At 43.1% G+C, this 26,061-nt stretch overlaps 1 protein-coding gene across 3 annotated transcripts in view; it reads right to left on the bottom strand.

Moving 5' to 3' along the window:
* GRAMD4 (GRAM domain containing 4) overlaps window positions 1-23,413 on the bottom strand; it is a 108,638-nt gene extending 85,225 nt beyond the window's left edge. The window contains exon 1 of one of the 3 annotated variants that reach the window (XM_058190063.1): window positions 23,084-23,413. Coding sequence is in view for 2 of the 3 variants with exons in the window: in XM_058190062.1 (XP_058046045.1) it covers window positions 23,084-23,112 (29 nt within the window). In the remaining variant the exon portion in view is untranslated. The remainder of the gene's footprint in view (window positions 1-23,083) is intronic. The other 2 variants (XM_058190062.1, XM_058190064.1) reach the window with 2 other exon arrangements.
* Between the last annotated feature and the right edge of the window lie 2,648 nt (window positions 23,414-26,061).

Genomic DNA, 26,061 nt, shown 5'->3' with positions numbered 1-26,061 from the left:
ATCAGGCAGATCATATTAGTGGTCCACAGGATTTAAAATTATGAATTTAGTGGTCCCTGAGGTCTGAAAGGTTGGTGAACCCTGATCTAGAAGGTATCATATTGGCAGTGATTCTTTCAAAAGGAAAGAATAGTAAGTTTGTGTAAATCACATATACCACCTTTCCTGCCACCTTAAAACCATCTGCATGCCTTTCTGTGGAAAACCTATAAAGAGAAAGCCACCAGAAGGTTTAGGAGATAAGAGATCTACAGATTAATCCAAAACAGACCCCTGGGTAATCTTTCTTCTTTCGGAGGACCAGAATCAAGAAAAAGATTTGCCTGGTCCAGCATCCCTGTTTTTAGAATTTTTTAGATTTGTTTTTTTATTTATTGGCCAAGTGTGATTGGACACCCAGGGAATTTGTCTTTGGTGCATAAGCTCTCAGTGTAAAAGAAAAGATACATTTATCAAGAATCATAAGGTACAACGTTTAATGGTAGTCATAGGCTACAAATAAGCAATCAGGAAACAATATCAATATAAATCGTAAGGATACTAGCAACAAAGTTACAGTCATAAGTGGAAGGAGATGGGTGATGGGAACGATGAGAAGATTAATAGTAATGCCAGTGTTGAGGGAATTATTTGTTTAGCAGAGTGATAGCATTCGGGGGAAAACTGTTCTTGTGTCTAGTTGTTCTGGTGTGCAGTGCTCTATAGTGTCATTTTGAGGGTAGAAGTTGAAACAGTTTATGTCCAGAATGCGAGGGTTCTGTAAATATTTTTGTTCTGTATGGTCTGTTCGGTATGGTCTGTTCTCAGCCAATAGCAAACTCTTATTTGGGGGTGCGGATAACTAACAACCTGAACTAGTCTCTCCACATGTCACTCTTAGTGAAGCGTGCAAACCCGAGTCTGCATTTCCTGTGTCGGATGAAGCGAGCAGATCTTTCTCCTTCTTTCCTGGACACTTTTTACAGAGGCATGATTGAGAGCATTTTAACAAATGGCATTACTGTTTGGTTTGGTGGTAGCAGTGCCTCAGATAGAAAGTCCATACAGAGAGTGGTAAGGACAGCCGAGAAGATTATAGGAAGTTCGCTTCCTATTATTCAGGATACTGCTTATAAGCACTATGTGCTTAAAGCTCAAAGTATTGTTAGAGACCCCACACACCAACTTTACGGTCTGTTTCTGTTGCTCCCCTCTGGGAGGAGGTTTCGAAGTATTTCTACCAGATTCTGTAACAGCTTTGTTCCCTATGCCATCCGTCTGGTAAACTCACATGATTCGTTTTTCTCGCCATGTACATTTATACATCCGAACTAGACTTTGTTGTTTCTCTGTGTCATATATTACATGTGGGTATATACATAATTTTGTATTTATTTATTTAGTCATGTTTATGTGGTGTACATTGGAGGTAGTGATCCTTTGAGAACCGTACGCAACAAAATGCCGGTTAGTGTACATTCAAAGTGACAATAAAGTTATTATTCTATTTTATTATTTAGAACAAATGCAGTGTTTTGTTTACATTCAGGGTCTACCATTCACTGGTGTTCAGAAACAGTAACTTTTACTACATACTGTACTTTTTACCTTTTACTTTTAGCTGTAAAGGTCATGCAAAATAACACACAGGTTCTAAATTTAAGAACATCAAAACAGCAATAATGGGTCAGCTTAAAGGGCTTTTTTCCATCCTGGCCTCACAATGCCTTAAGCAGCATGACAGCGACTCATGCAAATGTCATTTCATTGGCATAGCTATTACCAAAAATGCTTCTCTTTCATCTAGGTTAAAACAGTATTAAAATGTGCTTTTCACAAGCCAGCAAAATGATGAATATCAAGATCTTTCCCTCCCAAGCAAACCAGGCTAGGCAGATGGGGGAATTCCCCTCTTTCCACAAGTGCGTATAAGACACTTGAATATATAGGCGTATAATTGTGTATGCATGCCTGTCGGAAACAACTCTCTCAAAATGCCCAGAGCAAAATAAATACATAAATAATATTGATATGAATTGGACAAATTGGTACGCTGGTTTAACAGCCGCGGAAAGGAAGGCACTACAGAGAGGGATTAATTCGGCACACGAAACCAATGGTTGTCCCCTAACACCACAGGATAACTTAGTAAAGTCACCTTAAAACCGCATCCTAACTTTTTGCCATAATAACTTTTTGCCAATCAAAAATCAAACATGATACACCTGGCACTCCTAAGGAAATCTACTCCGATGTAAACAATATGAATGAACACTGAATACAATGCTGTGTTACCTGATGTTTAAATCCTGATTAAATTAATTTTAGTGCTTAATGATCCCGTCTATTAAAAGCTACCAAGGGACGTGGATGGATTGTGCCTACTATGCTTTAGATCAGTGTCCCATAAGTTTCCATAATTACTTGCTTAATTACTTCAAGGGGAGGGGCTTTTTGTGTGTCCATGTACTTCTTTTATGACCTAATTAGGTAATAGTAAGGAAAATATTCAGATGAAAAAAAAAAGAGTGAAAATTAGAATTAAAATTAAAAACCCAATGCCAGCAAAACTCCAAAACAAGGCTAACTGAAGCAAGCAAGCAAGCAAGCAAGCAAGCAAGCAAGCAAGCAAGCAAGCAGGCAGGCAGGCAGGCAAGGAAGGAAGGAAGGAAGGAAGGAAGGAAGGAAGGAAGGAAGGAAGGAAGGAAGGAAGGAAGGAAGGAAGGAAGGTTGGTTCTGCTTGGAAAACAGGTCCCAAGGGCATGATGCAAAGAGCAAAACTGAGCTGTCGTGCCTATAGAAAGCAATACAAAATTGGTTTGTTATTGCCATCTTCCATTGTTTTATTTTCCAATCTAGCCTATCAGGCACTCTCTGGAGGTGTCCCATTCAAGTACTAACTGATCCTGACATTGTTTAGCCTTTGGAGATCAGCCAGGTTAAGCAATGGGGTTGATAATAAGATTAATTCTTAATCTTGAATCTCTGCAATATAGCCACCCATCTCAACAACTGACTCTGGGCAGTGTATATCCTAAAATATAAAAACAATTACAGCAATTTAAACAGTACAAAATAAATCTATTGGCACTGAGTAAAAATGATACTACGGATATTAATACAGCCAGGAAGCGGGACCCTTAATGTGATTGGGTCCCAGGCATTGGCTTACAATCAAGTCTCCACGGCCTTGTGAAAGGCCAACACGGCTGGGATCTGATATCTGAAGGGAGAATATTTCAGAGGGCAAGGACTACGGCAGAGAAGAATATGGCAGAGTTTCCTGATTTCCGCCAGCCGACATTCCTTGGCTGATGGACAACATGCCCACTGCCTGAACAAATTGGATTAGAAACAACATGGAGAAGACAATCCTTTAGCTAACCCAGCCTCAAGCTACATAAGGCTTTAAGGATAATAATCACCACTTTGAATTATATCTGGAAACACGCTGGCTCATGAAGGAATGATGTTACATGTGTCAAATACCCAACACGCTTTTACTACCTGTGTAGCCACATTCTGCACATGTTGAAGCTGCTGGATGCTTTTCAAGGGCAGATCCACGTTGAGTGCATTGCAATAGTCCAGATGAGAGATATTGAGGGCAGGAGTGACTATGAGCAAATCTCCCAATCTACAGATTTTGCAAAAAACTTGAAAAGGTCATACCTCCTTAATTTAAACTAAACAGACATTGACATTAACTTTTAACGTGGTCTTAGAAGCAGTGGTGAAATTCACATTTTTTTTTACTGCCGGTTCTGTGGGCGTGGCTTGGTGGGTATGGCAGGTGAAGAATACCGCAAAATCTCCATTCCCACCCCACTCCAGGGGAAGGATATTGCAAAATCTCCATTCCCACCCCACTCTGGGGTCAGCAGAGGTAGCATTTGCCAGTTCTCCAAACTACTCAAAATTTCCACTACCAGTTCTCCAGAACCTGTCAGAACCTGCTGGATTTCATCTCTGCTTAGAAGTCTACACAAAATGATAAGTATGAGGTTATTAAAAAGTGACATAAGTGAATTAACAGACTTTCTAGATAGTAAAAGTGCAATTGCTATTACCAGTAAAAAAAATGCTTTAGTGCTTAATTGAAAACATAAAAAAGAGGGCTGTGAAAATATTTACAGACCCCTCGCATCCTGGATATAAACTGTTTCAACTCCTACCCTCAAAACCACGCTATAGAGCACTGCACACCAGAACAACTAGACACAAGAACAGTTTTTTCCCAAACGCCATCACTCTGCTAAACAAATCATTCCCTCAACACTGTCAAACTAGTTACTAAGTCTGCATTACTATTAATCTTCTCATCATTCCTATCACCCATCTCCTTCCACTTATGACTGTATGACTGTAACCTTGTTTCTGGTATCCTTAAGATTTATATTGACTGTTTCCCTATGACTATCATTAAGTGTTGTACCTTATGATTCTTGATAAACATATCTTTTCTTTTATGTACACTGAGAGCATATGCACCAAGACAAATTCCTTGTGTGCCCAATCATACTTGGCCAATAAAGAATTCTATTCTATTCTATAAGGCCTTTCTTGCTGATTGCTTTTTTTGTAAATGAAAGTATTAAGCAAATTCTGATAAAGCAGTGTGCATGTACATGTGGGCACACCTCTGTGTACTATATTTGTATATCTTGGAGATAATTTATCATTCTCCTTCAGCAAGAAACTGGGAAAAAACTGTGACCCAAACCTCTACTAATTTATCAAAATGGCATCGCACTACAAACAGATGTGATGGTGCGGATGGAATGACCTTGGAAGATGGGGGGAAGAGATGCTGCCTAGGCAAGAATCGGATAAGAGGGGGCACAGCCCACATCTGCATAATGGGCAGAGAAAGAGATTCAGGAAAGAACTTTCCTAACCTTTCAGGCTGTAAAAAAGATGATGGGAGAAGTAGCCTTACAATAAAGTTGAATTAGCGCATCAGGCAGTGTTTCCTGTCTGGTCGACCTGGGAAAATCTTGCAAGACATTTCTTCACTCCCAATTATATTACAGATGGACTTCTAAACAGGCAACTCAACAGTGCTAAGCTTGGGAAAGGTTGACATGGAACATAGTGTGGGTGAAAGAAGGGTGACTCAGAACATGGAGATGAAACATCTGCTACAGAAAAAGCATAGGAAAGAAAAGGGCAAAAGAAATAAATCCGATAAAGTTCAGTATGTAGACGACAAAAAGGGTAAGCAGCAATCTTCAGTTCAGAGCTGAAACACGAAACTCGGCAACAGACTGAGAGTATCAAGGCAGAAAATTCTATTGGCAGAAATGATTTCATAAACGATAATTTGTGATAGTTCGTCAATGCGGTGACGTGCGTTGGGCTCATATGGCAATATTGAATGTTTAGACAAGGTTGTCACTGAGAATATAGAAATGGACATATATAAGTGAAAGAGACTACATCCTTGACTAGGATTGTGTAATAGTTGTGAGAATTGGGTATGTCTGTCTCAGAGGTCGGCAATATTAAACACTCAAAGAGCCACAAAAGTCCTAACCGGAAGCCCCCATTCAATTCAGGAGCCAACCAGAAGTTCAGCTCCCCCATCATAGTCTCCTCCTAGTGTGGCATCCTTTTTCCTCTACCTGTCCTAACTGAAAAGCCCTATCAATTGTGGAGCCGACCAGCAACAGGGAGCCGCAGCAGAGGGATGAAAGACCCACATGCGCTCCAGAGCCACGGGTTGCTGACCCCTGGTCTATCTAATGAAAAGAGATGAGGCAAAGAAGAGGGGGTAAATTTATTCACCAAAGCACCTGAGAGAGGACAAGAAGCAATGGATGGACACTAATCAAGGAGAGCCAACTTAGAACTAAGGAGAAATGTCCCGACAATGAGAACAATTAAGTGGCTTTAGGTGCATGGAGCTTTAAGATCTGGGACTTTAACCCATCCTTAGTTCTGGATGGGTGGCACTACCTTGAACAGGTCCTCAACCTGAGGGTTCTCCTGGCCTTGTGACTTCTGTTGAAAGAGCAGGTGGCAGTCACAGTTGTTTTGTGCTCCAGCTGCGGCCTTTCCTGGATCAGGAGTCCATGTGCTCAGTCCCTCAAGCCCTGGTCATCTCACATTTGGGTTACTGCAATGCGTTCCATATGGGGCTACCACTGAAGAGCATTCAGAAGCTACAGCTGGACAGACAGGCAGTTCTAGGTACAACACTTACAACACTTAATGATATTCATAGGGTACAAATTGAACACTCAGTGATACAACACTTAATAATAGTCATAGGCTACAATTAAACAATCAGGAAACAATCAATATCAGTATAAATTGTAAGGATGCAAGCAACAAAGTTACAGTCATACAGTCATAAGTGGAAGGAGATGGGTGATAGGAACGATGAGAAGATTAATAGTAGTGCAGATTTAGTAACAAGTTTGAAAGTGTTGAAGGGATTATTTGTTTAGCAGAGTGATGGCATTTGGGAAAAAACTGTTCTTATGTCTAGTTGTTCTGGTGTGCAGTGCTCCATTTTGATAGGACACAGCCACCCCACCCACAGTAGCAGAGGGTGCATACCACAGATCCTGTCACTCAAGTAATTTCAACTGGAGGGGTGCAAGAAAAGAGCCTCCTCTGATGTGGCTCTTGCCCTTTGGCTCTTTATCCTCTGAGGTAAAATTGGCTCCCACCGTTCTGACCTTCTGCAAGAGCCTTTAAGAGCTGGTTCTGCCGGTTGGCTTGAAGCCCCAACGGGAGAACTTCACACTGGAGATGGTTGATTAATTAAGAGCTAATCCCCCCTTCCCTCTCATACAACCAGCTTCCTCCTCCTCCATCTTGGGACGATGATTTTATTTGGATTGTATTGTTATTTTATGGGGTTAGGAATATATATTTTTTATGGTTTTAATGTTTTTACGCTATAAGCCACCCAGTGTCGATGGGCAGCAAATAAATTTAATAATCGATAAACAAACCAACAAACCAGTACTTCATGCTATCAAGAATAATTTTTATGGTTATAAGAAGAAAATGTAGCAATGTTTTCATACCAGAAAACTGCAATATACTAATACAAGTTTCTTTGTGAGAAGCCTGTGGTTGCATTTATCTCATTAGCATCTCAATTGAAAGGAACTGAATGCTATCCTGTAGTAAATTGCAGTGAAGTAATACAATGAGGTGGTTGTCTTATTCAAAATAAAGCCCAAATCTCCATAGGGTAATTTGGTGCAATTAAGTTTTTTCTTTACTCAGTAGAAATTGCTCCTTGCACTAGAGCAGGGGTCTGCAAACTTGGCTCTTTTAAGACTTGTGGACTTCAACTCCCAGAGTTTCTCAGCCAGCAAAGCTGGCTGAGGGACTCTGGGAGTTGAAGTCCACAAGTCTTAAAAGAGCCAAGTTTGCAGACCCCTGCACTAGAGCATTATAATGCAATGCACGTGTTGTCTAATAAAGAAAATCTGGTAATGCTCTATCCCAGGGGTGTCAAACTTTATTTCATTGAGGGCCACATCAGGGTTGTGTTTGACTCGGGGGAGGGTGGGGGGGCATGGCTAGGATAGGAATGGCCACGAAGTCACTCGTATTGGGGGCACCTGTGGTGTCCCGAGCACTCTGCCGGCTTTGCTGGCAAAGTGTTGCAGGAGGCTGTCACAGCCAAAAACGAAGGTTGAGAGCACTGTGCATGCCCTCCTGGGCTCCTTTTTCATTGGAAGACACACTGCCGGCGGGTCCTTTGCTGTTTCCAGGGTGGCCCCCCGCAGGCCAGATCTAAGCAACCGTGGCCCAGATTTGGCTCAGGGGCCTTGAGTTTGATACCCCTGCTCTACCCCAACAACTACTCAAACCCTAGATTGAATGTCCTAAGCCCCTATCTTGCCTCTCTCCTCAAAAAACAGTAAGGGCATAGGCTAGTTCTCACCCACTGCAATTACAGGACCGTGATCAACAAGTCACTTTCTCAATGCAGGAGATAGTTGCTTTGGCCTTATTCTCTGCAGGTATGGACTGCAGCAAGTGAGCTGTGTCCCCTACACAAGTTTCTTCTGCGTACCATCAAAACACTGAGAACATGCCTGATAATCAGGCTAGAAAGAGGGACACTGCAAAGAATTGTGCCACATCAATTGCAGCCAAGCCATTTTCTACTTCATTTGCGTTTATGCAAATCTACCAAGGGCAGAAGGTTGATTTTAATGCAGGGGGGAAAAGCCTACATTTGATTTGCAAAACAAAAAACCCCAAAGGATGTTGCAGTCTATTGGTTTTTTACTTTAGAGTATAAGCACTGTTCCAAAACATTCAAAACGGTATTAGTGAAATGAAGAACATTTTGCTAGCTCTGCATGCTTGTGAATCAGTGGTTTCATCTGATTCTTGGACTCCAATTCCTGGAATCAGAATGTTCTGCTGGCGACATGTAGGTCTTTTACCTGAGGCTTCTAGACAGTGGATTGTAATAAAAAAACTAAATAGATTCCACCCACCTGAAATTTGTCCAACCACAATGGAAGAGGATTTAATCATTGATGCAATGCAAAACTATTTCAGAAGAATTTGTCTAAATTGTTCTTATTTGCAGGCTGTGTATTAAACCAAGTTTCTACCTAGGTTGTTGGGGGGGGGGGATTTTGCAACATTATCAAATGGAGAGATTCAAACAAAGTGAGAAGGAAGGGCTTACTATTACAAGACTAGACTCCATGTGTCTCTTTATGTGTCTCTTTCTTTTGCCCAATATACTGTAGAAAGTTAGCACCCACCCCTCTCCTAGAAGAATGAAATATTTTGAGAAATATTAAAATGGCAGAATATAATATTTCCCTGGATGAGAAATGGAGAAACATGCTTGGAAGGTAAAGGTAAAGGTTCCCCTCGCACATACATGATAGTGGTTGCCGACTCTAGGGGGCGGTGCTCATCTCCATTTCAAAGCCGAAGAGCCAGCGCTGTCCGAAGACTTCTCTGTGGTCATATGGCCAACATGACTCAATGCCAAAGGCGCACAGAACGCTGTTACCTTCCCACCAAAGGTGGTCCCTATTTTTCTACTTGCATTTTTACATGCTTTCAAAACTGCTAGGTTGGCAGAAGCTGGGACAAGTAACAGAGCTCACCCCATTACACAGCAGCACTAGGGATTCGAACCACTGAGCTGCCAACCTTTCGATCGACAAGCTCAACGTCCTAGCCCCTGAGCCACCGCGTCCCTTATGCTTGGAAAGCAGCCCCCATCTTTCTTAGTAGCCCTCACCAGATGTCAGCACTTAAGAGATAAAGAGATAGATAGCTCTATTCATAAGCAGATTCCCTGCAGCAAGGTCTGAACAAAGGTAGGATTAGCCCTCAGCCACAACAGGAATTGCCCAACAAGTCCCTTCATTGCATCAGCCAAATTTCAACCAAACTCAGCTCAGACAAACTCCTAGGATTTGTACATGGCACCATGGGAGTCTGACAACAGCCAATGGAATACATGTTCTTGCACAGGAAGCTCAATTGCAAACCCCAGAAGAAGGTATAAATACACTTCACTCTCAAAAAGAGGTGGGTTTCAGCAGGTTCTGACCAATTCTGGAGAACCGGTAGTGGAAATTTTGAGTGGTTTGGAGAACCGGTAGTAAAAATTCTGACTTGACCTGTCCCCATCTATTCTCTGCCTCCCAATTCCCAGCTGATCAGGAGGAAATGGGGATTTTTGCAGTAACCCGCCCCTGCAGTGGGGTGGGAATGGAGATTTTACAGTATTCTTCCCCAGCCACGTCCACCAAGCCACGCCCACAGAACCAGTTAGTAAAAAATTTTGAAACCCACCACTGCTCTCAACTCCATGTGGTCAGCTGCCCAGTGGTTCTGCTTCATCATTAAACCATCTTTCCAATCAGCCTCCATGTTTCCAGTGTCTTTCCCCCAGCTTGGAACTGAACCAGATGGATATTTCTTCCAACAATACAATATGCAAGCCTTGTAGCTATTAAGAAAAATGCTAAACGGGAAGGAGATATGGCAGCAGAAACTAAACCAATACACATTTCTGTTATTTTGGTCACTATGGGACTCTTTAGGTTTAAAAGCACTTTTTTCCGAAAGATTTTAGCACTTCTGGTTTCTTGGCACTGGTTTCCTATACCTCAAAAGATGGGGTAATGTAACTGGATGCTAAAACCAACAATTGGGATGTTACAGCCAATAACACCATTTGGTAAAAGCAAACAAAAAAACCATGCCATATGGAACAGCTGTAGCCGATAAAACAACAGCTCCTACATTACAGCACAGAACAAAAACAACAACAATACAGCAGGGTATCTTAACACCATTTTGCTGTAGAAAGATAAATCATAAAATAAGAACACCCCGACTCCTTTTTAGAAATGAAGCCTGCAATTTTTGGACGGCCAAAGGTCGAATTTAATATTTGGGGAGGCAAGAATTACAGCGTGGGCGGGAAGTGTGACAATTCTGTCAAATGCACAGCTGGAAATTTGTGGGAGGGGGGAGAGGTCTTTGCTTTCAAGACTCAAAATGATGAAACAGTGGACTGTCCATTTTCAGCAAAAAAAAATAGCCAGAGGCGGCACTGGAAGCCTTTAAAAAGGGTTTGGAAACTATAAATGGCATTGGAGTTATAAATTGAAGACCCTAATCTAGAATAGATCTTTCTCTATTGGTTTAGACACAGTCACAAAAAACTGACTTTCCATGATCACCCACAAGGTATTCGTGTCTCAGTAAAAGAGACCAGCCCTGTCTACTGTTTCATGCTACATTTAATTATTCATGTACCCATTTATTAGTTATATTCATATGCAGAAACACTCAAGGCAACAAACAAAATGAAGGCCATTAACGTCATTCCTCCAGCCCAGAGTTCCTTAAAATGGTCAATATCAACCTCCAAGGGTCGACGGAAGTATACAAAGGGTCAAAAAATGTCTGGCGATTTGAAGGGGGTCAGTAAACGGCTGGGGGGTGTCCACAGAAAGTCAATTAGGGTCAATGTGCAGCAATGACAGAGTGTATTGTTTTAAGATTTAATATAAGCGTGAAAATAGCATGCAGTATGTAGGTTGGAGAAAAACAACTATTGCATTTCAATTAATAATAATAATAACAACAACAACAACAGAGTTGGAAGGGACCTTGGAGGCCTTCTAGTTCAACCATGTGCCCATCTTAATCTTAATCTTAGAGGTCTCTGCAGAGTCCAACCTCTTGCCCATCTTAATCTTAATCTTAATCTTAGAGGTCTCTGCAGAGCTCCAGGCTAATCCTTAGATCCGAAAGATGAGGTATTGTAGCTGGTAGTATCCAAAGTTGGATGGTCATCCAGCAGCAAGAGCAGCCTTGAATTGTCTCTCTATCCTTCTCCTCATTAGTTAAAGTAATATTTATTACATCATTTTCATATAATAAATCAAGGGTTGATTGAAGAATCTGAACTTTTATGAAGGGGTCAATGAGCTGAAGCGTTTGAAGACCCCTACTCTAGCCATAATCCTTTCCAGAGCAACCCATAGGAGATGTAGGAGTGGAAAAGTATTTTGGCTGAAGCCCTCAAGAACTTTCCCCCATTGGGCTAAATTTGAATCCTCTAGTCTTCATCCCCAAATGAAACATTATCCTCTTTCCTTCCACTGTGTTCTTCACTACTTAGCTTTATATTGAAAGCTCTTTCTACAAATTGAGTTTCATGACTCAAATTTTATTTGTTAATAAAACTAAAAATAAATACTAACATACAAACACACAAAACACACAGCAGGGTAACTCTTTCCCCCTTTTAATTAGCTATAACAATGGGTGACATCTGACCCATCCAATTAAAATTAAAATAGCACTCTTGTTTGTTGACCAAACTTGTAGTCAATCTCCTATCTACCTACTTAAAATATTAGCTGCCTTACAAACATCACGTGAATTGTTCTGGCTCAGCCTTTAAGCTATTTTACACAAGAGAGATCACGACAAGCCAATTTCTTGGCCTTCTTTGTTAAAGGAAGAGGAACATGGAGCAATATATTTGCACAAATGTAGCCACTGACATCACATGCAATTCTTTAGGAGATATCTATCTCCGTGAAGATTAAATCTGATCCAGGTAGGCCCGCTGTTAAGCAACAATCAATAAGAGAAAGTAAACAGCCAGTTCTAAATGGGAGGAAAGCTGAACCTAAGGATTCCTTCAGGGAGCAAAATATCATCATTCCTTCAGTTCAATTGAAGATAACCTTAATGTATAATTTTAGAATACAGCAATTTAAGGATGTTGTCGTTGTTCAGTCGCTAAGTCATGTCTGACTCTTCATGACCCCATGGACCATAGTACACCAGCCGCCCCCGCCCCCGTCCTCCACTGTTTCCTGAAGTTTTCTCAAATTCACATCCATTGTGCCATTTACAGACAAACATAACACAAAAACAAATACCATAATGCCCCTCTTTTTTAAAAAGTGTGCACTTGAATATTCCTCCAACCTTGATGAACGTATCTTTTCTTTTATGTACACTGAGAGCATATGCACCAAGACAAATTCCTTGTGTGTCCAATCACACTTGGCCAATAAAATTCTATTCTATTCTATTCTATTCTATTCTAAATGACTTAACTTTTAAAAAACACCCCTTTTAACAGTATCTCCAAACCTCTGTCACATTATATCCTGGAGCGGTGTGTTTCACAGCTGTGGCAACTTTTTTTTTTTAATTTGCATTTATATCCCGCCCTTCTCCGAAGACTCAGGGAGGCTTACACTATGTCAAGCAATAGTCTTCATCGATTTGTATATTATATACAAAGTCAACTTATTGCCCCCAACAATCTGGGTCCTCATTTTACCTACCTTATAAAGGATGGAAGGCTGAGTCAACCTTGGGCCTGCTGGGACTTGAACCTGCATTAATTGCAAGCAGCTTCTGTTAATAACAGACTGTCTTAGCAGTCTGAGCCACAGAGACCCTTTAAGCCCTTAAGTTAAGAACTTTAAGCCCTGTGGCTAGGGAATTTTGGGAGTTGAGATCCACACATCTTAAACTCACCAAAGCTGAGAAACACTACTCTAGAGTAATGATCACTGTTTCTCAGCTTTGGTGAGTTTGAAATGCGCAGACTTCAACTCCCAAAATTCCTCGGCCAACACACACCTACACCTATATCCATCCCAGGATCAGACAAGAAATCATAAGGCTCAGCATTCAGGTTCTAACTCTCATGAGGCTAGAAGTGCATACTGGCATTTTGAACTGAACCGGAAAAAGATGCTACTTAAACTTTTCTTCTCTCAAGAACCTTCCCACTTTTAAAGATTATGAAGGACCCCTAAAAGAGCTTTTGCCTATATGGGTTATATTTATTGATGTTGTTGTGGTTCACCGGCAGCCTGCAGAGTTGGCAGCAGAGTCGGACAGTGAGGAGTCTGGGGGGGAACATGGGCCAGTCCTGGAGTCTGGGGAAGGTTTGTTCAAAAAAGTTTTATTTTGACATTCTTATCCAATAACATATCCAATAACATATTTAATGTACCATCATATACAATTAATCGGATCTGCCCGGTCACCACCCCCTTCCTTTTCCTTTTATTCTCCTTCTCTACCTTCTTCTACTTTCCATAACCATCCTCCCCCTCTCTTATCTACATCCTCTCCTCTTTCCTCCCTACTCCTTTCTTCTCCCTCTTCCCCTCTTCCTTCCTTTCCTCCTCCTCCTCTTCTCTTTCCGCCTTCTCTCTTCTACTTCCTTCTTTCCCATCATTCTAAAGTAGTAGCCAGGCAGGTCCGATCTTACATTAATTATACATCTTCAATCATCTTTGTACATTAACTATCAATCCAGTCTAGGGAAGGTTTGGATGAGGGCTCTGCGTCAGAGGCAGAGATGGGGCCAGGGCCATCTGGAAGTTATATGCTGACTCCGGAGCTTCCAGAGTCTGACGTCAGTGAGGCAGAGGAACAGGGGGAGCCTGTTCCCAGTGCGCACATGCGCAGAGCTGCCAGAAGGCAAGAACAATTTTTTTAAAAGGGTCAACTCGGGAGTAAGGCTTGGAGATGATTGGCCCCTTCCATAATACATAAAGGAGGAGCAAAGGCACATGAGCCTTTGCAGGAAGCAACATTGTTCATGCTGGTCAGTGTAAATTCTGAAGCTCCGTTTTGACTCTGTGCTCCATGTGGCCTTGCAAATCTAATTGCCACTTAGATCTCTGGTAGTGTCAAGGGAGAAAGGTGGGTGCTTATCAGCCTTATCCTGAAGGACTGTGGCAGACTTTTGTCGGACTCTTTACCAACTCTTTGAGACTCATTACGGGCTGTGAATAAACAATAATTCACAGCCGTTGAACTAAAAAGAGGGTTTTTGGGACTAATCATGTGCTTTTTACTGACTCAGGAAGCCTAGGTCAGAAAAGATGTTTACTGTACTCAAAATTAAAACAGATGCATTCACTGCTGCTATGGATTCTCACAATTCTTTGGTGAGATTTTAATATTCCACTTATTACAAATTATTGTAATATTGTACTGTATTTTTTGATGTAGATTGGCAAACAATTTTGATTTTATGAGACTGGGTGGCACAGTGGTTAGAGTGCAGTACTGTAGGCTGCTTCTGCTGCCTGCAATTTGGCAGTTCAAATCTCAGCAGGCTCAAGGTTGACTCAGCCTTCCATCCTTCCAAGGTAGGTAAAAAGAGGACCCAGATTGTTGGGGGCAATATTTGGGCTTTGTAAACCGCTTAGAGAGGGATGTAAAGCACTGTGAAGGGGTACGTAAGTCTAAATGCTATTGCTATTTTGTGGATCCCTGAGAGAGTCTTGAAGGCCTCCTGAAGCCCTCTGTCCCACTTTAAGAAGCACTGTCTTAAACAATCCAAATGTTCATAGGTCAGGAAAGGAACTTCAGTAGTACTATCTGAATAACAGTTTCTGTCACTGATTTTTCCTCTTCCTTTTCATCTTTTTCATCTAAGAGCTGCACACCGTCTGTGTACCCTTGTTGGTAGAAATGAAACTATTATGCACCTTTGGTGGCAGAAATGAAACTATTCCTCTGAACAAGTCTGCCACTTACTGAAATTTATAAAATGAGCCAACAATGCCACGTCCTAAAAATCCTCATCAACTTGTGTCCCAATTTTCAACAGTAGCAGTGTGTGTGTGTGTGTGCGCGCGCACGCATATATATATATATATATATATATATAGTTATAGTTATGTGCTATAAAGCACTTAATCCCTACAATTTCAGATGATTATTTCTAAACCATCAATGGATGGAGCTTTGGTTTCAAGCAATTTGACTTCAAATACTATGCTTCTCAATGAAATGGATTCATGCCTTTAAATGGACAGACTTCAAGCATTTGGTTGTAGAAATGCCAGTTATGTACATACTTAGAAATCTACCCATAATTACAAATAGCTCATAGAAGAACAAACTGCTTATTATTACTTAATACAAAATGGCATGAAGGAATTGGTACGAGAGAGAATCAAATAGTTCAAGCCCTCCTAAAAGAAGCCCTCCTAAAAGAACAAGAAAATCTAATCCATTTCTAATACTTGTCTCACACACACACAAACACATATACACACACACAAAACCTCAATCAAACTGAATACAACTCATCAAAATTAAAATTGCCTGGAAGGGCTACTGAAGATACAAGAGCCGTGGTATAGTAGTAGTTAGAATGCAGTACTGTAGGCTAACTCACTGCTCACTTCAGGTGTTCGATTATGACCTGCTCAAGGTTGACTCGGCCTTCCATCCTTCTGAGGTTGGTAAAATGAGGACCCAAATTGTTGGGGGCAATAGGCTGACTCTATAAACTACTTAGAGAGGGCTATAAAGCACTGTGAAGCGGTTTATAAGTCTAATTGCTATGGCTAAAAAGGAATTGAAAGCCTGGGTGCTGGGCATTATTTTTATTTATTATCCCATCTTTATTATTTTATAAATAAAAGAAGGTGGACTAACGTATCTTTCTCCTCCTATTTTTCCCACAAAAAAACCCACCCTGTGAGATGGGCTGGCCAGAGACATGACCAGCCAAAATTCATCTGGACTGACCAGTCACAAATCATGCAGAGTCACAGCAAAATGGTTAAATGCTGGCCTCAATTTTCTGTGAGGCCGTCATTCATAATAAAATGGAAAGACTATTGGTGCTTCTACAACTGATGTGATTGCCCAGGATGTAAAGTGGTTGTAGGGCTTGCTTCTGTATCAGCTGCCAAAGCATTCATTTTACTGTAAAAGCATGTAAAGACGCAAAAGCCATTTCAATTTACCATGGGACCAAAGATAAGTGTTTTATGTAACAGACAGAAAAGCAGCCTGGCCTCAATTACCTTTTGTGAGAAATGGACACACACATCTCTTTTTTCACTTTGAAAAAACAAGTGTGGGTCTTTTAATTACCTCTTCTCTAAATGTCTATGGAGATTCTTAGTCATCCAGGTCATGGTTGCCCCAAAGGTGCTTTTTCAAGAGGCAACTGGACTTTCTTTGGAGAGGTTTTTTTTTTCTTTGAAGAGCTGAAGAAGCTTCTTGGATGAGAAGCAAGACGTCTTCAGAGAAAAATAAGAAACTCCAGATAAGGTAAAGGAAAAGGTTCCCCTCACACATATGTGCTAGTCGTTCCCAACTCTAGGGGGCGGTGCTTTAGCATGACTAAATGGCAAAGGCACACAGAATGCTGTTACCTTCCCACCAAAGGCAGTCCCTATTTTTTCTACATGCTTTCGAACTGCTAGGTTGGCAGAAGCTGGGACAAGTAACAGGAGCTCCCCCCCCCCCCCGTTATGCGGCACTAGGGATTCGAACCGCTGAACTGCCGACCTTTCGATCGACAAGCTCAGCGTCTTAGCCACTGAGCCATATGGATCCCCATATGATCCTTGGTATAGATATGCTAATCTAAAATACTGACATAATCATGGTTTGAAACAAGGTGACTTCATGAGGATTGTTACAAGGGGAGAACTCCTGGGTGCTTCACTCGTCTCAACTGCACTTTTACCTTTGAAACAAAAACAGAGCATATTCTGGACATTCACGGTCACAAACTTGCGATATCTCAACAGGCATCAATAAAGACAGAATTCAACAATTCTCCCCCACCCCCCCTTCATCCCTTAATTCCTGCAACAGTCACTATCTCTTTGATTGGATCAAGTTGCAGTTTCTCTCCTTTGTCTGCATGGCTCTTACGTAAGTGTCCATTTCTCCTTGACTTCTAATAAGAACAGAAGCTCAAACGAAAGGACATCAAGGAATGCTAACAGCAGCAAGAAACCTCACATGATGAGGCCTGTGAAAGACAAGAGTCAGGATAAACAAACAAGTAAGAGGCAGCGCAGACTTCCAGGCCAGCTTCAATCAAGGTTTCTTCATGCTTTTTGAACACAGTCAGAGTTTTAGACTATCCTTTCTTCAACCTCCCAGATTTTCTCTCAATTTATAGCAAGGGTCTCCAACCTTGGCAACTTTAAGACTTATGGACTTCCAGAGTTCTTCACAAGTCTTAAAGTTGCCAAGTTTGGAGACCCCTGATTTATAGCACAAGAAGAACCTCTGCAATGGGAATCATAGGTGTTTCACAATGGATAGAGATACATGCACAATACCATTATATTACTACACAACAATCAAGGTTTGAGGTTACACAATCTGCAGAATCAACGTATCTCTAAGGGCAATACAGAATCACCAGACAGTTGAAGAAAATCTTTGCCAGGACGGTCCTTAACAATTTAAGACCAAATTCACCAGGATTTCTGTACTTCAGAGTTACATATGGTTTTCATGGCGATGATACTTTTTTTTTCTCTTTGAGGGGCATGCAAGGGGGTACATTACAAATACCTTGTTTCCCCAAAAATAAGACCCTGTCTTATATTTTTTTGAACCCCGAAATAAGCGCTTGGCCTTATTTTTGGGCAGGTCTTATTATCTTGGGGCGCATGGAGCAAGATGGGGCCCCTCTTGCCATCTTACCTGATTTCCAGCTCTGCATTTAAATATTTTCGGAGAGGGCTTATTTTCGGGGGGAGGCTTATTTTAGCGCATGTGCTCAAAAGCCCAATTGGGCTTATTATCAGGGGATGTCTTATTTTCGGGGAAACAGGGTAGCAGGTAGAAGGAAAGTAAAAATTTGTTTTCTCTTTATGGTTACATCCCTAGTGCCATGTAATGGGGTGAGCTCCCGTTACTTGTCCCATCTTCTGCCAACCTAGCAGTTTGAAAGCACATAAAAAATGCAAATTGAAAAATAGGGACCACCTTTGGTGGGAAGGTAACAGCGTTCAGTGCACCTTTGGCGTTGAGTCATGCCAGCCATATGACCACGGAGAAGTCTTCAGACAGCACTGGCTCTTCGGCTGTAAAATGGAGATGGACTCTAGGGGGCGGCAGAGATGGACTCTAGGGGGGCAGTGCTCTAGGGAAGCACTGCCCCCTAGAATCGGGAACAACTAGCACACATGTGGAGCGAACCTTTACCTTCACCTATGGTTACACTGAATTGTAGTGAAATACACAAATCTGAAGAGCTGTTCCTCTCACCTTCAAGCTTGCATATGGGTTTCCCAGAAGCAACTGGTGGCCAGAACATTGAACATGATGGAGCTTTGGCCCAATTTTTTTGTTACATTTATATCCCACCCCCTCCTTCCACTCAATCTCCATCAAAGGGTTTTTCCTCTGTTCTTCTTTATTTTTCCCTGCTAAAGAAATGCATAAGACATGTGATATGAAACAAGCAAGTAGCTTCTTACGAAATGGACATGCAGTCCAACTTGAAGTATGACTTCAAAGGAATCTATTTGCTTCTTTTAACAAGCTTTTCACTTTTTCTTACTACCTGAACAAAAGTATATGACAATATTTCATTTTAGCCGTATAGCTGAATGATGAAAGAATCTAATTTCGGTTTCATAGGCCTCCCACAAACACTGTAAACAACCTGCCTAAATGCTTTTCTAAAAAGCAAAGCTTAGATAAGGGTGGGTGATGATTCTGTGTTTGACAAGAACTTGCTGCAGACAGTGGTTATTATGGAAATTATTACCATCAAAACTTAATGGAAATCTGTTAAGAATATTATGCTAATCTCTAAAGTGCATTAAGCACACCATTACACGAGTCTAAGAAAAAGACATTACAAATGATGTCATGCATTGCTACTACGTTAAAATAAAATTTTCTCCAGCAATGTAAAAGAAATGAATTGTTTTGTCTATAATCATACCAATACATTCAACAAGAGTAATAAGTCAGGTAGAGATTAATAATAAGCATTTATTGCATGATTATTCCAACTTGCTTCCAAGGAGACTAAAACATTATAGGAAACAATAAGATAAGTTTGACAAACCAATACCACATCTAACGTCACTCCTTCTTCAGATCTGAGCTGAGTTTTTCTACCGTGTTTCCCCGAAAATAAGACTTCCCTGGATAATAAGCCCTCCCCCAAAAAAACCCTCCCTCGAAAATAATGCCCCCCCCAAAAAATAAGCCCTCCCTGAAAATATTTAAACGCATGCGCAGCCAGTCCCCGCCATTTCCTCTGGTTAGAGTTAGGGAGACAGAGCTGGAAATCAGGTAAGACGGCAAGAGGAGCCCTGTCTTGCTCCATGCACCCCAAAACAATAAGACTTCCTCGAAAATAAGGCCAAGCGCTTATTTTGGGGTTCAAAAAAATATAAGACAGGGTCTTATTTTCAGGGAAACATGGTAAATAAACCAGAAAAACTCCATTCTCAAGAGACAATGGCAGAAAGCAGACCAAATACTACACCAAGTCCCATAAAAACAACCCTGCATTTATTTAATCTACCGTTTGTTGACTACTCTATATCTGGCAAGTTAATCCAAAACAATTAAGAAACCACATGATGATTTGGGATGCTGTTTGAGCCAAGCCACTTAATCAGATCACTGGTCCATTAAACCAGTATTGCAGACACCTGGGCAATAGGCTATAATTGTAATTTTTCCTTATATCTTGAGATGCTGAGAGTTGCATTTCAACATTGCATTTCAACATCTATCCAATGTTTGTTCTTTTGCCCTGCTGATAATAAAGTCTATCATATCTGCAAACCACAGATTGGAGAATGCTGTTCTGTTTATCAATGACACCAGAAGTCTCCAACGTGGTTGTTAACAGCCAGCTCTCGGGAACTGTCTGTCATGACTAAAAGAAAACAATTGCAATTTTCCACTTCATACCACTGGTTTCTGAAGCAAAAGTAAGACATGTACTATAGTGTTTAAAGGCAAAGCCTAGCAATCTGCAGTATTCAAATCTAAAGCAAGCAAGAATGCTTCAGTTGTAGCATGGGTACCCTTGCTGTACCTGTAAGCAGGTCCTTCTGGGTTTAGGAAAATACATGTTGGAATTCAGGAGACAACAGGGAATGACATGTGATTGCATTCTGTCATACCTCCATAAGATCTTTGAAAACACACACACACACACACACCTGTGCCAGCCCAGAAAAAGATTTGGCTTCTTTGAGGAGTTGCCAACACTTTGCCAGAATGTTTTAGATCCAAACACCACACACTATTTAAAGGTCAGAGCAATGCTTTTGATTGAGTCTCCAAAAGTTCTTCACAGCATCTGGACATTGTCCTAGGACTTGTATGAATAGAATAGAATACGAGTTGGAAGGGACCTTGTGGTCTTCTAATCCAACCCCCTGCTTAGGCAGGAAAAGGCACTTTACATATACTCCAAGACAGAATGTGAAAGCACAGCCCAACTCTACTAGCTAATACACAAAATTCTGCTACCACAACTGCCAGCCATGGCATGATCCTGTCTTCTGCAGTGCTGTTGTAACTTCAAATGAATGGTTGTAAGTTGAGGGTACTACAAATTATAACTGAAGACATGTTTCAGGGAGAGAAAAGAAATAAGGCATAGTTCGGTTCTTCCAGCAGCCGAGCTTAAATAACAAACTGTCGGAGCCCCACCAAACTTACAACATATGAAACTTTCCAAAAAGTAAGCAGCTGCCTCAATAGATTTATTTATTCACCAGTCTCAAGGACAATATTTAAAAGAAACTCACTTTTTCACACTTCTAGCCACATCTTCCAAAAGAACCTTAATATTAACCTATGGGAAAGCAAGTCACAGCAATCAGTAGCATCTGGCTGACCTTGGCTGATTTGATCCAATTAGTCCTTGGATAGGACACCACCAGGAAATCCTTCAGCTGTTAAGAAGACTGGAAAATCAAGCACACACCTCCGGAGAAGGTAAATGACAATCTATTTCCATACTGTTGCAAAGAAAACTCTACCTTGATGCCTACCTATAATTATCACAAGTTCAGGTCAAATCAGGGCACAAAAGCAAGGAAACAATTTCCTCTATTTATGAAAGGACGCCGCAGCCCGAGGAAGAAATGCAAGACGGAGCGATCGTTTCAGGGACAGAAAGTTGCTTGCTCGAAGCACAGAGGCAAGTTTTGTCCCTCCATATTTTTTTTGAGGGGTGGGGGGTGGGAGAAACAACAACCAAAAGGAAGGAAGGTTATGGGTGGAGAATAAAATGAGGTGAAAAGAGGCCCCAAAAGTACCATTTTCTTCTCCCAAGGAATCCCTGGAACTTGCTGCTGCTCAGCCTCCATTCCTTCCAGTTGGCAAAGGCATTGTGGATTTGGGGAGGGGGGGGTCTTCCTTTCCAGGGTGGGGTGGGGGGAGCATATGAGAAGACCACAATGTCAGATTAGGGAGTGTGCCAAACAGAAGCCAGTGAAGGTGACTGGCTAACTTGTCAATCAGAAAGGTCGGCAGTTCGGCGGTTCGAATCCCTAGTATAAGGTCTCCTGCATGAGCAGAGGGTTGGACTAGATCAGGGGTCACCAAACTTTTGGACCTCAGGGACCACCAAATTCCTAATTTTAAATCCTGCGGACCATTAGTACAATTTTTTTTAAAAAAAAAAAGATCAATAGTATTTAGTGTGATATAAAAAAATGCAAATAATCTTTCTGGTGGACCGACAAAGTTTTTGCGCGGACCACCAGTGGTCCACAGACCACCAATTGGTGACCGCTGGACTAGATGACCTCCAAGGTCCCTTCCCACTCTCGTTACCGTTACTGAACCTGAGAAACTTCAAAGGATCCGAAGTGGCAGCTGGGAATAAGCCCCAGTTTGGAGGGGGGTGGGGAAGGTGCCCAAAACGTCCAAGGAACTCAGGAAAAAAAAGGTGATAGCAATTTATAATTATATAATTTATAACTGCAGGAACTGGGTATGTCTAGTTTGATGCAAAGAAGGACTGGGGGAGACATGATAGCAGCGTTCCAATATCTCAGGGGGGTTGCCACAAAGAAGAGGGAGTCAAACTATTCTCCAAAGCACCTGAGGGTAGAACAAGAAGCAATGGGTGGAAACTGGTCAAGGAGAGAAGCAACTTAGAACTAAGGACAAATTTCCTGACAGTGAGAACAATTAATCAGTGGAACAACTTGCCACCAGAAGTTGTGAATGCTCCAACACTGGAAGTTTTTAAGAAGATGTTGGATAACCCTTTGTCTGAAGTGGTGTAGGGTTTCCTGCCTGGGCAGGGGGTTGGACTAGACGACCTCCAAGGTCCCTCCCAACTCTTGTTGTTGTTGTTGTTGTTATTTATCGAATTGACCCTGAATTGGGAGGTAGGTTAGGGGCTGCTTTCCAAAGTCCCGGCAGAGGAGGGTGGGGGGGGACAACTCTTTCCAAGCAGGGAACAAGAAACCAAAATTAAAAAATTAAAAAGGGGGTGTTGGGGGGGTAAGGAGTGGGTCAAGTTTTGGGCAAAAAGGGGACGCCGAACGGATCGGCGACGAGACGGGACGGAGAGGGAAGGAAGTCCTTTCTCCATCGGGGGTGTGGGGGGGGAAAGGTAGGTGGTGGTGGGGAGGACGGGCGGAGGCCCAAGCGAAGGCGAAGGGGAGCGAAGCTGGAAGAGAGAGAGAGAGAGAGCGAGGCGGGAGGACGTTGTGCGGGGAAGGGGCTCCCGCGCTTCTCCGTGGGCTACGAGAAGGAGGAGGAGGAAGAGGCGGTCGACAAGGGCGGGCGGGGAGGAGGATGGCGGGACGGCTTTGTTCCTTACCCTGCACGGAATTCCGACCAAACTTTCATCCACGCTGCCAAGCCGGCCGATGCCCTCGCTCAGCTCCTTTCTTCCACCGTCGCGATGCCCCGGAGCCTTGGTTGCCGCAGCTTCGCCCCCGGATTGCGCCACCGGCTTCTTTCTTTCTTTCTTTTTTTGCCTGCTAAATTCGCTTTGCAACGCCGGAGCACGAAAACCCTCGGCGGGGCCGTCAGGCAGCAGCAGCAGAAGCAGCAGCAGGTGCTCCGGCCGCCAGGCACCCCCCCTCCCCCCGCCCGCCTGCCCGCCTGCTTGCCTGCCTGAGCTCCCCAGCCAAGGCCGGTGACGAGAAACCTGCGCAGCCGCCGCTGCCGTCACCGCTCTTCGCCTTCCCTTCAATCGCCGGCGTCGGCGGTATCCGAGGCGCGCAAAGGGGCCGGACTCCGAGGCCGCTCGGCTCCGCCTGTTTCCATCTTGATGGGCAAGGCTTTCGAGCCGGGGAGCCGTCCGGGAGTCCCCGGCGGGGAGGGACGGAGGAGAGACGCTCCTTTTGGGCCCGGCGGGCCGTCAACGGCTCGCTGTGAGGGAAGGGCGGGTTTCGTTTGGCTGCGGCTCCCCTCAGGAAAGGGGCTAGGATGAAAGGAAGGATTATTTTTTTTTTATTTTTTTATTTTTTTTTATTATTTTATTTTATTATTTTATTTTATTTTATTTTGTCACACACTATATATAAGCATAAGCAGTGGTGGGATTCAAGTAATTTAATAACCGGTTCTCTGACCTAATGATTTCTTCCAACAACCAGTTTGCCAAACTGCTCAGTAAGTTAACAACCGGTTCTCCCGAAGTGGTGCGAGCTGGCTGAATCCCACCACTGAGCATAAGTATGAAATAACTATACAATATATAAGCATATATATAAGCATAAGCATGAAATAACTATATTAATTATATAATTTATAACTGCAGGAACTGGGTATGTCTAGTTTGATGCAAAGAAGGACTGGGGGAGACATGATAGCAGCGTTCCAATATCTCAGGGGGGTTGCCACAAAGAAGAGGGAGTCAAACTATTCTCCAAAGCACCTGAGGGTAGGACAAGAAGCAATGGGTGGAAACTGATCAAGGAGAGAAGCAACTTAGAACTAAGGACAAATTTCCTGACAGTGAGAACAATTAATCAGTGGAACAACTTGCCACCAGAAGTTGTGAATGCTCCAACACTGGAAGTTTTTAAGAAGATGTTGGATAACCATTTGTCTGAAGTGGTGTAGGGTTTCCTGCCTGGGCAGGGGGTTGGACTAGAAGACCTCCAAGGACCCTCCCAACTCTGTTGTTGTTGTTATTATTTCTTGAATTGACCCTGAATTGGGAGGTAGGTTAGGGGCTGCTTTCCAAAGTACCGGCGAAGGACGGTGGGGGGGGACAACTCTTTCCAAGCAGGGAACAAGAAACCAAAATAAAAAAATAAAAAAAGGGGTGTTGGGGGGGTAAGGAGTGGGTCAAGTTTTGGGCAAAAAGGGGACGCCGAGCGGATCGGCGACGAGAGGGGACGGAGAGGGAAGGAAGTCCTTTCTCCATCGGGGGTGTGGGGGGAGGAAAGGTAGGTGGTGGTGGGGAGGACGGGCGGAGGCCCAAGCGAAGGCGAAGGGGAGCGAAGCTGGAAGAGAGAGAGAGAGAGACAGAGAGCGAGGCGGGAGGACGTTGTGCGGGGAAGGGGCTCCCGCGCTTCTCCGTGGGCCACGAGAAGGAGGAGGAGGAAGAGGCGGTCGACAAGGGCGGGCGGGAGGAGGATGGCGGGACGGCTTTGTTCCTTCCCCTGCACGGAATTCCGACCAAACTTTCACCCACGCTGCCAAGCCGGCCGATGCCCTCGCTCAGCTCCTTTCTTCCACCGTCGCGATGCCCCGGAGCCTTGGTTGCCGCAGCTTCGCCCCCGGATTGCGCCACCGGCTTCTTTCTTTCTTTCTTTCTTTTTGCCTGCTAAATTCGCTTTGCAACGCCGGAGCACGAAAACCCTCGGCGGGGCCGTCAGGCAGCAGCAGCAGAAGCAGCAGCAGGTGCTCCGGCCGCCAGGCACCCACCCTCCCCCCGCCCGCCTGCCCGCCTGCCCGCCTGCTTGCCTGCCTGAGCTCCCCAGCCAAGGCCGGTGACGAGAAACCTGCGCAGCCGCCGCTGCCGTCACCGCTCTTCGCCTTCCCTTCAATCGCCGGCGTCGGCGGTATCCGAGGCGCGCAAAGGGGCCGGACTCCGAGGCCGCTCGGCTCCGCCTGTTTCCATCTTGATGGGCAAGGCTTTCGAGCCGGGGAGCCGTCCGGGAGTCTCCGGCGGAGAGGGACGGAGGAGAGACGCTCCTTTTGGGCCCGCCGGGCCGTCAACGGCTCGCTGTGAGGGAAGGGCGGGTTTCGTTTGGCTGCTACTCCCCTCAGGAAAGGGGCTAGGATGAAAGGAAGGATTATTTATTTATTTATTTATTTTATTTTATTTTATTATTTTATTTTATTATTTTATTTTATTTTGTCACACACTATATATTAGCATAAGCAGTGGTGGGATTCAAGTAATTCAAGTAATTTAACAACCGGTTCTCTGCCCTAATGATTTCTTCCAACAACCAGTTTGCCAAACTGCTCAGAAAGTTAACAACCGGTTCTCCCAAACTGGCTGAATCACACCACTGAGCATAAGTATGAAATAACTATACAATATATAAGCATATATATAAGCATGAGTATGTAATAACTATATTAATTGGATATAACGAAAGGAAACAATAGGACAGGAACGGTAGGCACCCTTGTACTCTTATGCACGCCCCTTACAGACCTCTTAGGAATGGGGTGAGGTCAATAGTAGACCGTTTTTGAAGCTTTGGGGATTTGGGGAAGAGACCACAGAGTCAGGTAGTGCGTTCCAGGCATTAACAACTCTGTTACTGAAGTCATATTTTCTGCAATCAAGATTGGAGCGGTTCACATTAAGCTTAAATCTATTGTGTG

Source organism: Ahaetulla prasina, chromosome 7 (assembly GCF_028640845.1).
Source record: "Ahaetulla prasina isolate Xishuangbanna chromosome 7, ASM2864084v1, whole genome shotgun sequence".
Classification (NCBI taxonomy): domain Eukaryota; kingdom Metazoa; phylum Chordata; class Lepidosauria; order Squamata; family Colubridae; genus Ahaetulla; species Ahaetulla prasina.
Note: the sequence above shows the minus strand (reverse complement) of the source record. Positions and strands in the feature narration are given on the sequence as shown.